Source organism: Orycteropus afer, unplaced genomic scaffold (genome assembly GCF_000298275.1).
Source record: "Orycteropus afer afer isolate SDZICR_OR568_19922 unplaced genomic scaffold, OryAfe1.0 scaffold00007, whole genome shotgun sequence".
NCBI lineage: Eukaryota > Metazoa > Chordata > Mammalia > Tubulidentata > Orycteropodidae > Orycteropus > Orycteropus afer.
Window position 1 is genome coordinate 6377573 of NW_006921594.1, and position 15264 is coordinate 6392836.

The following is a 15264-nucleotide window of genomic DNA, read 5'->3' on the forward strand; positions in this document are numbered from 1 at the left end:
TGGGAGAAGGAAGGGCTGCTTATGCACAGGGAGACAGCTCAGGGTGCAGGAGAGTATGGAGGGATGGTCACTGGGAAGAGATAACCATGGGGAGGAAGTGGAAGGGGAGCTGTTGCGTTGTGGTAAACTGTGGTCAATGACATGAGACAAAGTATATGTTAACTGCTGTAGGAAAAGTGAATTCGCTCTTAAATCTTCACCCAAATCACAATTAAAAAAAAAAAAAAAAAAGATCAGCCCAAGGCTAATTTCTATGGGTGGATGTCAGACGTACCTCTATTCTTCAGCCTTTTTTCCACTTCTTTCACCAGCCCTCCCACAGCACTCTCTGCTTCCCTTCTGGGTTTGATAAGCCACATAGAACTCACAGACCAACAGACCATACTCAAGTAGTTTACTAAGTATCAGGGTACAACTCAGGATCAGAATTAACAAACTACAACTCAGATCAGGAACCATGTAGGCAGAGTCTTTCTTCTTTAGTTAAAGACAGCACTCTTAGCTCCTCTTGGCAGGGCAGAACTCCTCTTGGTTCCCTCAGGACAGGCTTCTCTTGGCCCTGCCGTCTGTTACCACCAACTCTGCCTCAGGGCCCCTTCTGGGCCTCTTGCTATCTCAGGACTATACCGACAAATCTTATTAATTTTCTAACTAGAAACACCATCCTCCTTCCCAGAGATAATTCAGATGATCCAGAACCTTCCATAAGTGGAGTTATTACCACAACTAATAAAAATGCCATCATTGTCCAACTCTTCATCATCACAGAAAATTTTTATGATGTGTTTTTTTTTTAATGTATGTATAACCCAAAATAACCCACTGCACCGAGTTGATTCCAACTAATAGTGACCCTGTAGGACAGAGCAGAACTGTGCCATAGGGTTTCCAAGGCTGTAAATCTTTATAGAAACAGGTTGCCTCAACTTTCTTCCAGAGAGCATCTGGTCAGTTCCAACAGCTGACCTTTTGGTTAGCAACCAAATGCCTTAACCACTACACCACCAGAGCTCCTTTATGTATGTATATATGTATTAAAATAGATCTGTAAGTTTGTATGTAACGTTTCTAACCTCTAAAGACAAATAAATATCAGATTTGTAAAGATACAGATAACAAAAGGCAATGGTAATGAAAATTTAAAAAGAGAGAGAGATACTTAACTTACATCAGAACCGACATATGACAGAGTTGTCAGAATGGAACTGGCAGTAAATCAACTGCCAGTCGATTTACTATAGAAACTACCTTTATGGTTCCAGTCATTCCAGCATCATTTGTTGAAAGATTATTCTCTTTTCATTGAATTGCCTTGGCACCAGCTCACCATGTATCTATTTCTGGACTCTATTCTTCTCCAGTTGTCTTTCTTTATGCCAATACCATGTTGTCTCAATTACTGTGGAGTTACAACATATCTTGGAATTAGATTTTAATTCCTCCAAATTCATTCCTCTTTTGCAAAATTGTTTTGACTATTCTGAGACCCTTGCATTTTCATATAAATTTTAGAATCAGCTTGTCATTTTTTTTTTAATAAAAACTTTAGTAAATTTTGATTGGGATTATGTTGAATTTATAGATTGATTTGAGGATATTGATATCTTAATGGTATTGAGACTTCCAACTCATAATCCTAGTATGTCTCTGCATTTATTGAGGTCTTATTTATCTCCTCAGCATTTTATAATTTTCAGTGTATAAATCATTACATATATTTTGTTAATTTTTTTCCTAAGTAGTCCATATATGCTATTGCAAATGGCATTGCTTTTTCAAAAAATAATATTTTATGTGTTTAAGGTGAAAGTTTATACAGAAAATTGGTTCCCATTTAACAATTTCTTTCCAAATTATTCAGTGATATTGGTTATATTTTTCACAGTGTATCATCATTTCATCATTCTTATTCATTCTATTCTGGTTGTTCCATTTCTAGTACTCTACATTCCCTGCCCCCTCACCTTCTCATCTTTACTTTCAAGCAATTTTTGACCATTTGGTCTCCTAAAACCAATAAAAAACAAACTCACTGCCATCAAGTCAATTCCAACTCATAGGGAACCCCACTGGGTTTCCAAGGCTGTTAATGTTTATGAAAGCAAACTGCCTCATCTTTCTTCTATATTGTGGCTGGTGGACTTGAAACCAATGACCTTTTGGTTAGCAACCAAATGCCTTACCCACCACTGCATTAGGGCTCCTTACTTGGTCTCCTAGTGTTGAATGTTTATAGGTATTCATTACTCACAGGTGATAGTCTCTATTTCATGACCCAGTCTATTACTTAGCTAAAAGGTAACCTCAAAGGATTTCCATTTAAGGTTTAAGGCACATCTCATGGCAATAGTCTGCAGAAGTCCTCTAGTTTCAACCAGTCCAGTAAGTACAGACTTTGTAGATGAGGCTGTGGTCTGTGTAAACTGTTAATCCTGTATACTACTTTTCTCTGAGTCTTTGATTTCCTTCTTTCTCTTTTGTTCCAGACAAGTAAAGACCAATAGTTGTATCTGACATTTCTTTTTCATTTAAAAAAAAAATTATTTTGTTGTTGTTATTGGGAAAATATACAGCAAGCCATACCCCAATTCAACACTTTCTACATGTACAGTTTAGTGATACTGATTATATTCTTTGAATTGTGCAACTATCCCCACCCTTCTTTTCTGAGTCGTTCCTTCCTCATTAACATCAACTCACTCCCCACTAAGATTCCTCTCTAATCTTTTGAATTAGTGTTGTCAACTTGATCCCATGGAGATAGTTCTTTAAAGAGCATATGCTCAAGGCAGACCTTTTTTGCTGGATAAGCTAAACCACTGTTCAGTGTTAAGATGACATTGGGATATTGTTGGTTTAAGATTTAAAGATTATCTCCGGGCAATAGTTCTTCATTTCAATTTCTGTTTGTTGTCAGTATATAGAAATACGATGATTCTTTGTATTCTGTGACACTGCTGGACTTTTATTATTTCTAGAAATGTCTTTAAAGATTTCACAAGATTGTCTATGTAGATGATCATCCTAGTTATCTAGTGCTGCTATTACAGAAACCGGACAAGTGGGTGGCTCGACAAAACAGAAATTTATTCTCCTACAGTTTAGGAGACTAGAAGTGCAAATTCAGGGCACCAACACTAGGAGAAGTCTTTCTCTCTGTCAACTTTGAGGGGAAGGTCCTTGTTCCTTAGAGATCTTCCTGTGGTGTGGCATTTGTCTTCCCCATCTCTGCTTCCTTCCTTAGTGGCTTGATCAGTCTGCCTTTTTTTTTTTTTTTTTAAGAGATCAATTTAAGACACACTTTACACTGATAAATCCACTTCTGTTGCATCAGTTCTGACTCAGCAACCTCCATTAGGTTTCCGAGGTGGTGAATCTCTACAGAAGTAGATTGCCCAGTCTTCCTTCTGTGAAGTGGCTGGTGGATTTGAACCACCAACCTTCTGGTTAGCACTCAAATGCCTTAGATACTACACCATCAAAGCAAGCACAACCCCATTCCCAAGTGGGATTATAACCACAAATGTAGGGTTTAGGATTTACACTACCTATTTTGGGGGACACAGTTCAATCAGTAATCATGGGCATGCCATCTACAAGTAAAGGCAGTCTTACTTATGCCTTTTAATCTATAAGCATTTGTTTGTTTTGTTTTCTAATGCTTTATTACACTACATAGGAGTAACTGCATAATGTTGAATTGAATTTCTAAGATTGGGCATTCTTCCTTGTTGTGATCTTAGCATTGTCTTTATAGGTAGGCTTATTATTAATGCCTTTATCAAATTAAGGCAGTTACCTTTTATTCATAGATTGCTGAGAGTTTTTGTCATGAATGGATGGTGAATTTTGTCACATTTTTTTCTGTATCTACTGCTAATATGGTGAATTATGTTGATTGATTGACTTTAAAATGTTAATCCAACCTTAAATTCTCAGTATAACCTTATTTGATCATGTTGTTGTTGTTATTGTTTGCCGTCGAGTCAGCCCTGACTCATAGCGACCCCTCCTTGGGTTTCCGAGGCAGTATCACTACGGAAGTAGGATTGCCCAACCTTCCTTCCGAGGAGTGGCTGGTGGGTTTGAACCACCAGCCTTCTGGTGAGCAGTCAAGTGCCTTAGGCACTATGCTACCAGAGCTCCTTATTTGATCATAGTGTTTTATATTTATATCTATTACTGGATTGTTTTGTTGTTGTTATGTGTCGGGCCCAACTCATAGCGACCCCTCCTTGGATTTCTGAGGCAGTATCACTACAGAAGTAGATTGCCCAACCTTCCTTCCAAGGAGTGGCTGTTGGGTTTGAACTGCCAGCCTTCTGGTTAGCAGCCAAATCCCTTAGGCACTATGCTACCAGAGCTCCTATTACTGGATTAATTTTGCTAAACTTGCTTAAGATTTTTACATCTATGTTCACAAATGGTATCAGTCTGTAGTGCTCTAGTCTTGCAATGTCTTTGGCTGATTTTAGTATCAGGGCAATGCTGGCCTCAAAAAATAAGTGAATTATATTCTGTGGTTTTCTATTTTCTGAGAGAATTTATGAAAATTTGATATCATTTCTTCTTTAAATGCATCATAGCATTAACCAGTGAAGCTATCTAGACCTGAAATTTTCTCTGTGGGAAGGTTTTAGCTACAAATTCACTTTTTTAAATAGATATAGAACTACTTATGTTATCTGTTTTCTCTTGAGTGAGTCAAGCGGAATTTTAATTTATGCAAGCTATTTACAAGCTACACGAGTTTTTGTAAACCAAGAATAGTCTGACTTAATTTTGTACAAATGAAATCTTTTAGAAGCACAAACAGCAAGGGAAGGAGCTAGAGCATCTGCATGTAATGTTGTTGTTTTGTGTGACAAGTAGATTCCAACTCATAGTGACCCCATGACACTGAGTAGAACTGCCGTATAGGGACTCATAGGCTGTAATCTTTATGGGGATAGATTGCCGGGGCATTTCTCCCAAGGATCCGTTAGGTGGGTTCAAGCTGCCAATAGTTAGCAGCCAAACACTTTAACCATTGCTCCACCAGGGCTCCTTAATATGCCAGTAAATAATGGTCATGTAATAGACAATAACTTTATTTAAGGGCAAGTTGGGGATCAATATAAGACTTCCAGTTAAGCCTAGAGAAATGATGCATGTATTTAACTTTCTTCCCTGATGAAAGTACACTGACATGATTTTCAGACCTTAAAGATTACATTTAGAATAAACCCATCTGGTCATGAAGTAATACCTATTTCTTATTCTGCTGGAATTGATTTGCTGAAGTTTTCAAAGGGCTTTGGCATCTGTTTGCAGTACAGAAAATTTTTGAAAAGGCATAAGCTCATAAGGTCTAAGAGAATGGGTGAGGAGATAACAATGCAAAAGAGGTGTCACCAGTTTTTATAAGAATGAGTGGCAGGTGAGTTAGCAAACAAGACTAAAACAAAGCCACAGTGTGGGTGGAGTTGGGGAGGAACCAAGCGACAAACTGATTTACACCACAGCACCTGAAGAAGGCTTCAGAAAGGCTCAGGAATTGAAAATGTCAAGTATTTCTAAAGATGAAAGATGGTTGGAATATGAAAATTTTTAAGGAATAGTTAGCACCTCAGACTACCCCAAACCTCTGTTCTATTTCAGCTAAAAAACACTCAAAGTTTACTCCCTAAAAAATGTGAATGACATAGGGCCTGGATTCAGGAGCAGCAGACATAGCTAAATTTGGAATATGGAGACCCCATACTAGCATAGTGGCTAAAGCACTTGACTGCTAACCAGAAGGCTGGCTGCTCAAGTCCACCAGCCACTCCTCGGAAGGTTGGGCAATCCTACTTCCGTAGTGATACTGCCTCGGAAACCCAAGGAGGGGTCGCTATGAGTCGGGGCCGACTCGACGGCACATAACAACAACAACAACATACTAAAAACCCACCTACTGCTGTTGAGTCTATTCTGACTCATAGTGACCTCCATTGGGTTTCCAAGGCTATAAATTTTTACAGAAGTAGATTGCCTCATCTTCCTCCTACAGAGTAGCTGGTGGGTTTGAACCACTGACCTTCTGGTTAGCAGCCAAATACCTTACCCAGTACACAAGAGTTCCTTATACTAAAAACAGGGCCTTCCAATTAATCAGAGAGCACCTCTCCACCACTTCCTTTCTTGATTTCAAATGACTAAAACATGGGTTCATGCTCTTCCAAGAGGAACTTGACAGATTCCTCTCTAGAGAATTGACCAGCCTAAGAGAAATTTCTCAGGTACTGAAATTTGGGATTCCCCCAGTGAAATACTGGATGGCTCATATCCATGCAGTGACGCTTCACTAGTCTCCAAGCTTTCCTAGGCACGTAGAGCCTCCTTTCCAATCAGTATTCTAGTGTCTCACTTGCAGCAATGAATGGACAGTGAGAGATCACCAGACACTGGAGAAAAACCTCACTATGAAAGGCAGAGGCCAAAATGAAAAAATAGAAAAAAGGAACTTGAAAGAAAAAGATAATGCAGGGAGCAGAAGACGTCAGAGTAACTGTCTATGAGTTCTGCAGAGACAGAAGATACTGCATCTGTGAAACAAGAACAGGAAGCTGTATAAAGAGAACATTCAGGGAAATAAGCAGGAGTGGCTGCGTCATGAAAATGCTTTAAGCCCAGCATGGTGCTTATGAGCGCAGGGTCCTGTGTGACTGCACAGGTTGCACACCCACAAAACTGGCCCTGGAAAGAAGGAAGAGTTCTTGGAAATTAAATATATGACAGCATAAATAAGAAAATTGGGTAGAAGAGTCGGAAGTTAAAGGAAGGAAATTGTCCAGAAAATTAGCCCAAAAAAAGGAAAATTGTTCAAGAGATATGTGATATGAATGTAGTTTAAGTTCCAGACAGTGGACAAAGGAGACAGAAGGAAGGAAATAATCGTAAAAATAATTCAAAGCAAGTTTCTAGAACAGAAAGACATGAATTTATTGATTGAAAGGACCAATTATGGTACATAATTGTGAAATTTTGAATTATCAGGGATAAAGGTGAGTTCCTGAGAACATTCAGAGAAAGAAAAACAAAACAAAAACAGCTCGTGTACACAGCATTGAAAATCAGAAGAGTAGCAAGCTCTAAATGTTAATTCAGACAGAAATTGTGACATAATTATTTTGAGAGGCTGAGGAGTGGAGGAAGGAGGTTAAAAAGCTAAATCCTCAGCAGATGATCTTTCTCAATGAAAAAATAAGGAAGTAACAAGATAAGCATGCCATAGAGAAATTTAGTGGTTAAAAATAAAATTATAAAAGAAGAAGCATATTTGAACTAAGAGCATCAAAGACCTCTTGAGTGCAGGAATCATGAGTTAGGGAGATGAGGGGAAAGAAACTACTAATTTTCAATATAAACCTTGTAGAACTATTACTTTTTAAATACATGCATTAGTAGTTTAACAATTAAATTTGAAAGTAGATAAAGATTTGCCCAAGATTTGTGTGGGACTGTAACAGATGAGACACTAATGATTCTTCTCTCTTCAGACTCCCGGTACATTCTCTTGCCTGTCGTTTTACATCACCTTCACGTGCATTTGCAAGAACAGAAGGACCTGATCATGTGCGCTCGTATCCTTAGCAACGTATTTTGTCTCATCAAGAAAAATAGCTCAGTAAGTAAATACAAGTCTTAGTATGTAGTTCCTGTCAAATATTTTCCGGAAATGAAATTTTTCTAATCATCAAAGAAACCACACTAAAGGACAACCTCTGAGACTCTTATTTTTATTTGCAGCTGGGTTGGAATTTTTCCTTTTTTTGTTTTTCCTCTGAAGGATTTTTTTTTCCAACCCTGTGGGATTGTTATAACCCTGAATAACCTAGATTTCCTAATCTTATATTTCAAGAAAGAACTGAATACCAAGTAAGAAAAAATTAGAAAGCTCAAAGCCTCCCACAAATGTCTTTAATCTTGATAGAAGAATGTTCTGTGGCAAGAATAAATTATTGCTGTAAAATGCAAACTTTGGGCCCATTGTGTGAAAGGCTGAGTGATGATGATTTGTGCTTGGCCATGGCCCTTGGGATAGGTGAAAACGTGGTGGCAGAGGAAAGCCCCAGGAGATAGGAAGACCTTACAGTGCAAGCACTGATCAGCTCTAGTGGTATCACCATGTTGTTAGGGCTTTGGCGATTCCTTTCACTGTTCCTGTTTCTTGATGCAGTGTGATTTGCATTAGAGAATGCAATGCAATTGGAGAAAAATCACATGGATGCTTATAAATAGGACAGCTCATAGTATTCATGTTCATGGCTGAGGAGTCTGATATGAAATCCACATGTGAAGGATGTCTTGCTTTAGTTCTGTCTATCTGCAGTAGTTAACTAAGCATCATACTGATCAGTTACAAGTTCTGCAAAGCAGAGTTTGGCACTGAGTGCTAAGACACCTCTTTCTCTGCCTCCCTGTTACGTCTATGCTACAGTTTCCCAATTTTTGTTACTCTTACTTACCAACAGTGATCTGGGACACAGTACTGAGAGAACAGCGTTGACACTTTAGAGAAAAAGGCCAGAAGCTCCATCTCTAAAAGTATAAATAAGAGAAATCTTCACAGAAAGGAATGATTGCTTTTCACTCACTCCATCACCCTAGGCTCCAAGGCGTATATGGGTAGAAAAAGAGTGAAAAAAGAAGAGGTAAATCCACTGCAGAAAACCGAAAAAGTATTACATACATACATATATATACATATACACATACAAAAACAGTACTGAAGGTAGGTTTTTGGGGTTTTGGTGGCTTAGGGTGCTTTGGAGGGGCTTCATTTCCTCTTCTCTATTCCGGTTTGGAAGTTGCAGGCAGTTTTTGGAATTATAAGGAATTCAGAGCAGAAACCAATGAGGGGAAAACCTTGGTAGTTTTCTTGCAAATGTAAGAAAGTATCTTAAACTTCTAGCCAAACAATTCTTTCAAACTCACATTTTCTGAAAAGTATTCTTTGCAGAGAGTGATCTCCTTGGTAGGGACATTTGTGTACAGTTTCATCTGGTACAGGTGTAACTATATACAGTCAACACAGAGCAACTGGAATTTCTCTCTTGAGTCCTGGGAGCTTGCATAGTATTCACTGTGCTTCAGGAAAGTAGTCTCTGTGGTGATCAACTGGCCTTAGGTCTCGTCTACAGCTAATGGTATTTGCCATAAGTGAATGCCATTCCTTAATATTTTACTGATCTTTTTTCAAGAAATAGTCTTTTGTACTTAAATAGCATTTTGGGAAATGACCTGTGAAACTCTGGTGTTGAGAAAATAAATGAAGCACAAGAAATGATAGACTTTTAGAACTAGAAGTGACTGTCAGTGAAGAATCAGTCCCAGAAAGGCAAATGGACTTGCCCAAGATCACATGCCATGTCAATGGCATGGTCACAACACCATGTTGGTGGTGTAGCTGGCATTCTTGTATACTAGTCCACTGTGCTTTCCCTGATTTCAAAACCCATACACACTACCATCAAGTCAATTCCAATTCATAACTACCCTATAGCACAGGGAAGACCTTTCCCATAGGGTTTCTGAGGCTGTATGTAATCGTTATCAAAGCAGGCTGCCCATTTTTCTCCCTCAGAGAACTGGAGGGTTCTCACTGCCAGTCTTTCAGTTAGTAATTGAGCTCTTACCCATTATGCCACCAGGGCTCCCTTCCTTGACATCATTTGTTTCTTGGATATCATTGCAGGACCAAGTTCTCATCTATAAGAGAAAGTCATTTACTTACTAATGGAAATACAGGTCTCAAGCTCTGCAGTTCTCTTGATTCTTTGGTTCTGTATTTAGAAATGTGCTTTTTACCCCTTTCAGTTAAAAAGAGCCAAATACATATCTTAAGCCACAATTTCCTGACCACTTTTCTTTTTTCTCTTAAGGAAAAATCTGTGCTAGAGGAAATAGATGTGATAGTGGCCAGCCTGCTGGACATCCTGCTGAGAACTATATTGGAGATCACCAGTCGACCTCAGCCATCCGGCTCTGCATTGCGGCTCCAGTTCCAGGATGTCACGGTAAGATCAGGAAGCAAATGACACATGAAAGAGGATATAGTTGCACTTGAGGGTGGGTTGCTTTGAGAATTTAGGAAATCTGGCCTTGGAAAATTATCTATGTGCATTTCAAGTATATTTGAGATTACCTTCATTTTACCAGGAGTTAGGATACAAAGCACTTGTGCTAAAAGACCTTAGATTAAGCAGTTTTGTATTTCAAAAAGCCAACTTTATTGTTAGTTCTTACTTTGGCCAAATCAATTTAAATCCATATTCCTAATCAACTTGGTAACTTTTCATTCTGCTCATCAATCAAATTGCTTGAAGAAGTGAGAATAGTGAAAGAGGGCAATGGAGTCAAGAGACCTGAGTGCTAAGTCTGGCTTTTTCATGTCAACTAATTAAGATTTTAACTTTCCTGGACCTCCATTTCCACAGCTATGAAATGAGAAATTTTGACTTGGTAATTTCTAAGGTACCTTCACGCTCCACTGTTTAATGAATCTACCATAACGTGACTCATATAAATACTAAAAATAAGATAGCTGAAGATTTACATACATATATATATGTATTTGTAATACATATATGTATGTGTTTCTATTTAAAACTCATTCTACTTACAAAAAAAATTATTTTTTATGTAATTAAGAATGTTCTTCTAAGCAAATGAGATCATTTGCGGAAATGATAGCAGATACTATTTTCTAGTATAGATTATTTATAAGTGTGCCAGCATTTTTTCATCATTTTTACAAGTAGTATACTATAGAACTGCTTTGAGAATGTTTCCTTGGCCCTGGGTGAGAATGCTTTTAGTTACTTGAAAAAGAAAAGAAAGCAGAAGTTCCAGCTTGGCTTTCCTGCAAGGCTAGGTATTTCAGAACGGCCATGTTTTGTTAAATTTATCAAATCTGCTTTCAAAAGTGAGATTTACCTGAGAAAACAAGGTTCTGGGCTTGAGAAGTAAAGGTGAACTCTTTATTTTGTTAAAATAAAGTTAAAGATCGTATGAACAAACAAGGCAGAAAATACTTGTACTTATCTCAAAGTTGATACACAGATTACATCAGATAATATGTAAAAGTGTTTAAGTAGTATCTGGTCCAGTACTCAATAAATGTTGGCTGTTAGGAGGTGTGGTAGCAGTAGCAGTCATAATAATAATATTATTATTGTTGTACTAATTGTTATTGCTAATGTTACAGTTTATTCTGTGATGAGAAATACATTCTGCTCGTTCACAAAGTCAGTTATCTACAAGCATTGAAGAGCTCTAATTTCTTCACCATTTTCTCACAGAAAACTACCTCTGTAAATATGGAGTCCTTACGTGATAGTCTTAACTTTGAGCACTTTTTCAGTCTCTACATGTATATGAAAAAGTGCTCACGATAAGTGAAAATACTATGGGTAAAAGCAATTCCCACCATCGTGTCACAATGAATTATGCCAGTGCTCTGTAAGTTCCATGACTGTTGCCTGCCTCCAGCAACACCATGAAGATAGGCTTCCACTCCATCATGATTCCTGATAAAAACTAGCCTTATTTTTACAGTTGAAAAGTATTGTACTTTTTGTTCTTCTACCAACTGTTCTTTCTTTCCATTTTAAAATGGTCTGTCTAGCTGGGGAGTGGGGAAAATAAACACCATTGTGATCAGTTCCTTTCAAAAATGTATTTGAACATGGAAGCAGATGTTATAAAGCAGCATACATGGCCATTTGCCCTCAACTAATTGGACTCGAGGGTTCCTTATAATACATAAATGTTTTTTCTGTTTGCACATAATTTTAGTAAACACCTTTAATACTACACAAGACTTAGTTTAGCCTAGGTCACGTCTGAGACAGATACTATGCTGGACTTACCTAAAACTGTAGTGCCGTATAGACTATGGTTGAAGGTAGGCAAAAGGTAGAAGGTAATTCTATAAAAATTACCTGGAAAAAATGTGCATATGTACAATAAAAGGTTTCTTAAAGACAGCAATGGTTGTAGCTCTCTGATACACTTGTTGGGTATTCACAATTGCTGATAGAAAGTCCCATTATACTCAAGCTATACATATAATTTATACAAACCACTGAAGAATATAGAATTTTAAGTTGACTCGTATGTAAGAAATCTCCACACTAAAACTAAGTAAACCTTGGCAGAGAAGGTTTTTAACTTCTTTTTTCAACAAATTGTGATTCTGGCATTTTTCAACAAATTGTGATTCTGGCATTTTTCACATGAACATATTCTTAAGATACCTTTTAAAATAAAAAAGAAATTACATTATGGGTGAAAAATACATCAGTAAAACTATTAGAAGCCTAGACTTCTTTACATGATTAAATGTTCTTCGTGTTCTTCAATAGGTTAAATGAATACACAAAATGGCATTGTAGAGTAGGTATTGAGATTGATAATATATGACAAACAAAAACATAAGCCTCCCATGGCAGCTGGTAGGGACACACTTGACTGTCCTGACTCAGCTGCCTCTGTTGGAAAAAAATCCCACTTCTCAGGGGTCTTAGTCTCTAATGTTACATGTGAACTCATAGTGTAAACTCAGAGGAACCAATTCCCAATTAAATTACACTTCTATAAATACTACAGTCAGTTACCACTGATACCTTTTCATGTAGTGCATGTGTTGTTTTAAATGTTATTGCTTTAATTAAAAATGGATAAATTCTTTGCTGATCAACAAGGTTGCATTGAAAATGCAAACATTTTAAATTACAAGTGCACTGGGAAATGCAAGAGATAGCACTTTTACCAAGTACAACATCTTTAGATCTATGGATGTTATATATACTTTTCTTTTTCATTGCTATCTTTTATGAATTGAACTTCTTAGAAATCAATTAAGTAGATCCTAAGCACAAAAGAATGGCAATTAACTTAAACTATTTTTTCCCAGTGATATTGAAATGCAACTATGCAATATATACTTTCTGTATGCCCTCGAAATCAGGAATTAGACTGTTACTCCACTGAGCTGGAGGATGCTTTGTGAGTTCACAAATGGGGCTCATTCCTAGAAATTACTCAGCCCTGGGATCATTGCAGATGAAACTCAGCAGTCTTGGCTGGTCTTGGGTCCTACATGGGAGCACATGAAGCCTCACATCACATGAATTTTATGGACCAAAGGTCACATCTTACATGTAAATGGCAACCACTGTGGACCCAAGACTCAACACAGGAGAAATCTCCCTGGTGTGCTTGCAGCAGCAGTTGTAACTTTTTAATATTTCTCTAGAGTAAGTCCAAATAAAGCATGTTGCAGCATTTTCCCCAGATGGCATGAAAGACAGGGACCTCATCTAAAAAGAAAAAAAAAAAAAAAAATAGATTAGTCTTCGTAAGGGACATTGGTAGAATGAACATGGTGGTGTAATCATGTCACCAGATTCTACCAGAAGCTAGGGACACTTTTTTAAAAAGAGAGAACCTGCACAGAAGTGAAAATAAATAAAACTGATGTAGCAGAATTGCTCTGGTCAAAGTAGAAGGCAAGGGAAATGGAAGGATGAGAGTGAAAGGGGAGGAAGCGATAAACCTGGGCTATGTAACTTAAGCAAAAATATTTATGAAATAATATTTATCCTTACAATGATACTCTGTTATTTTCTATTTCATTTTTTAAAATGACATTTGCAACTCACCAAATGGACTTCATAACACACTAGTAGGTTGTGACATATAGTGTGGAAAACATTTTTTTTTCCTCCTTTATGATGTTATAGCTAATAGCTAAGATTTAGATTTGAGCATTTGTGACAAACATTATAAACTTTACTTTTATAATTTCATTTAATCCTCACAACAATTCTGTAAGTATTGACAACACCTAACGACAAGTGTCCACTTTTTACTGATGAGAAGACTGAGGTTTAGGTATTACTGTTATGAATAATAATAGCTCATATTCACTGGGGAGCTCTGGTGGCGTAGTGCCTAAGGCATTTGACTGCTAACCAAAAGGCTGATGGTTCAAACCCACCAGCTACTCCTTGGGAGGAAGACTGAACAATCTACTTCCATAAAGATTTAGCACCTCAGAAATTCGAGGAGGGGTCACTATGAGTCGGAAATGACTTGAAGGCAGTGAGTTTGGTTTGATTTTTGGAATATTCACTGAGCCCTACATTTTACCAAGGAAATGAGGTGCAGAAAACAAAAGCATCTTAGGCAAAATGCACTCACCTAGTAACCATTTCACCTAAATTAGATTATAATCTGTTTTTATTTACCCAGGATCCTTTATCAATTATGTTTTTCTTAAAAAGAGGCAAATATTCACATGTCTAGCATGGAAGTTCCAAAACCTAGTTGAACAAGGAACAACAACAAATGTAACCATGTAAGAAAAGAAAGACTTTGTTCAGAAGAGTCTTCTATGACTATCTAGTGGGTATTTCCAAGTGATAAGAAGACAGTTCTGGTAGCATAGTGCCTAAGGCACTTGACCACTATCCAGAAGGCTGACAGTTCAAACCCACCAGCCACTCCTCAGAAGGAAGGTTGGGCAATCTACTTCCGTAGTGATACTGCCTCGCAAACCCAAGGAGGGGTTGCTATGAATTGGATACAACTCTATGGCAGTGGGTTTGGTTTTTTGGTTTTTTAAGAAGACAGTTATTGAGACAGGAAAAGAGGAAGGTAACATTTACATTTCCCAATGGTCTCTAGTGTACTGAGGACTTTGTTCAAGCTCTTGTTTATTGAGTGCTCAGAAGAAGAACACAGCATCAGAATTGGAGAAAGACTCCCTGACAACCTGTGATGCAGATGATTCAACCTTGCTGAAAGTGAAGAGTAAGTAAAGTGAAGTACTTGAAGCACTTACAGATGAAGATCAAAGACTATGGCCATCTGTATGGATTACAACTCACAATAAAGAAAGCAAAAATCCTCACAACTGAACCAGTAAGCAATATCATGATAGAGGAAAGATTGAAGTTGCCAAAGATTTCATTTTACTTGTGTCCATAATCAACACCTGTGGAGCAACAATCAAGAGATCAAATGGCATATTGCATTGGGCACATTTGCTGCAAAAGACCTCTTTAAAGTGTTCAAAAGCAAAGACGTGACTTTGAGGACTAAGGAGTGCCTGATTCAAGCCATGATATTTTCAGTCACCTTATATGCACATGGCATCGATTGTAGAACCAAGCAACGCAAATTCCTTGACAACCTCAATCTTCTCTCCATTTATTGTGATGCTGCTCATTGGTC

General features: G+C 37.7%; 1 protein-coding gene across 1 annotated transcript in view; it reads left to right on the top strand.

Moving 5' to 3' along the window:
* Positions 1 to 15264, top strand: part of DOCK4 (dedicator of cytokinesis 4) — a 353512-nt gene that overhangs the window by 222251 nt on the left and 115997 nt on the right. Inside the window, exons 25-26 of the mRNA XM_007945030.1 lie at positions 7521 to 7648; positions 9906 to 10040. Of these exons, the coding sequence (XP_007943221.1) occupies positions 7521 to 7648; positions 9906 to 10040 (263 nt within the window). The remainder of the gene's footprint in view (positions 1 to 7520; positions 7649 to 9905; positions 10041 to 15264) is intronic.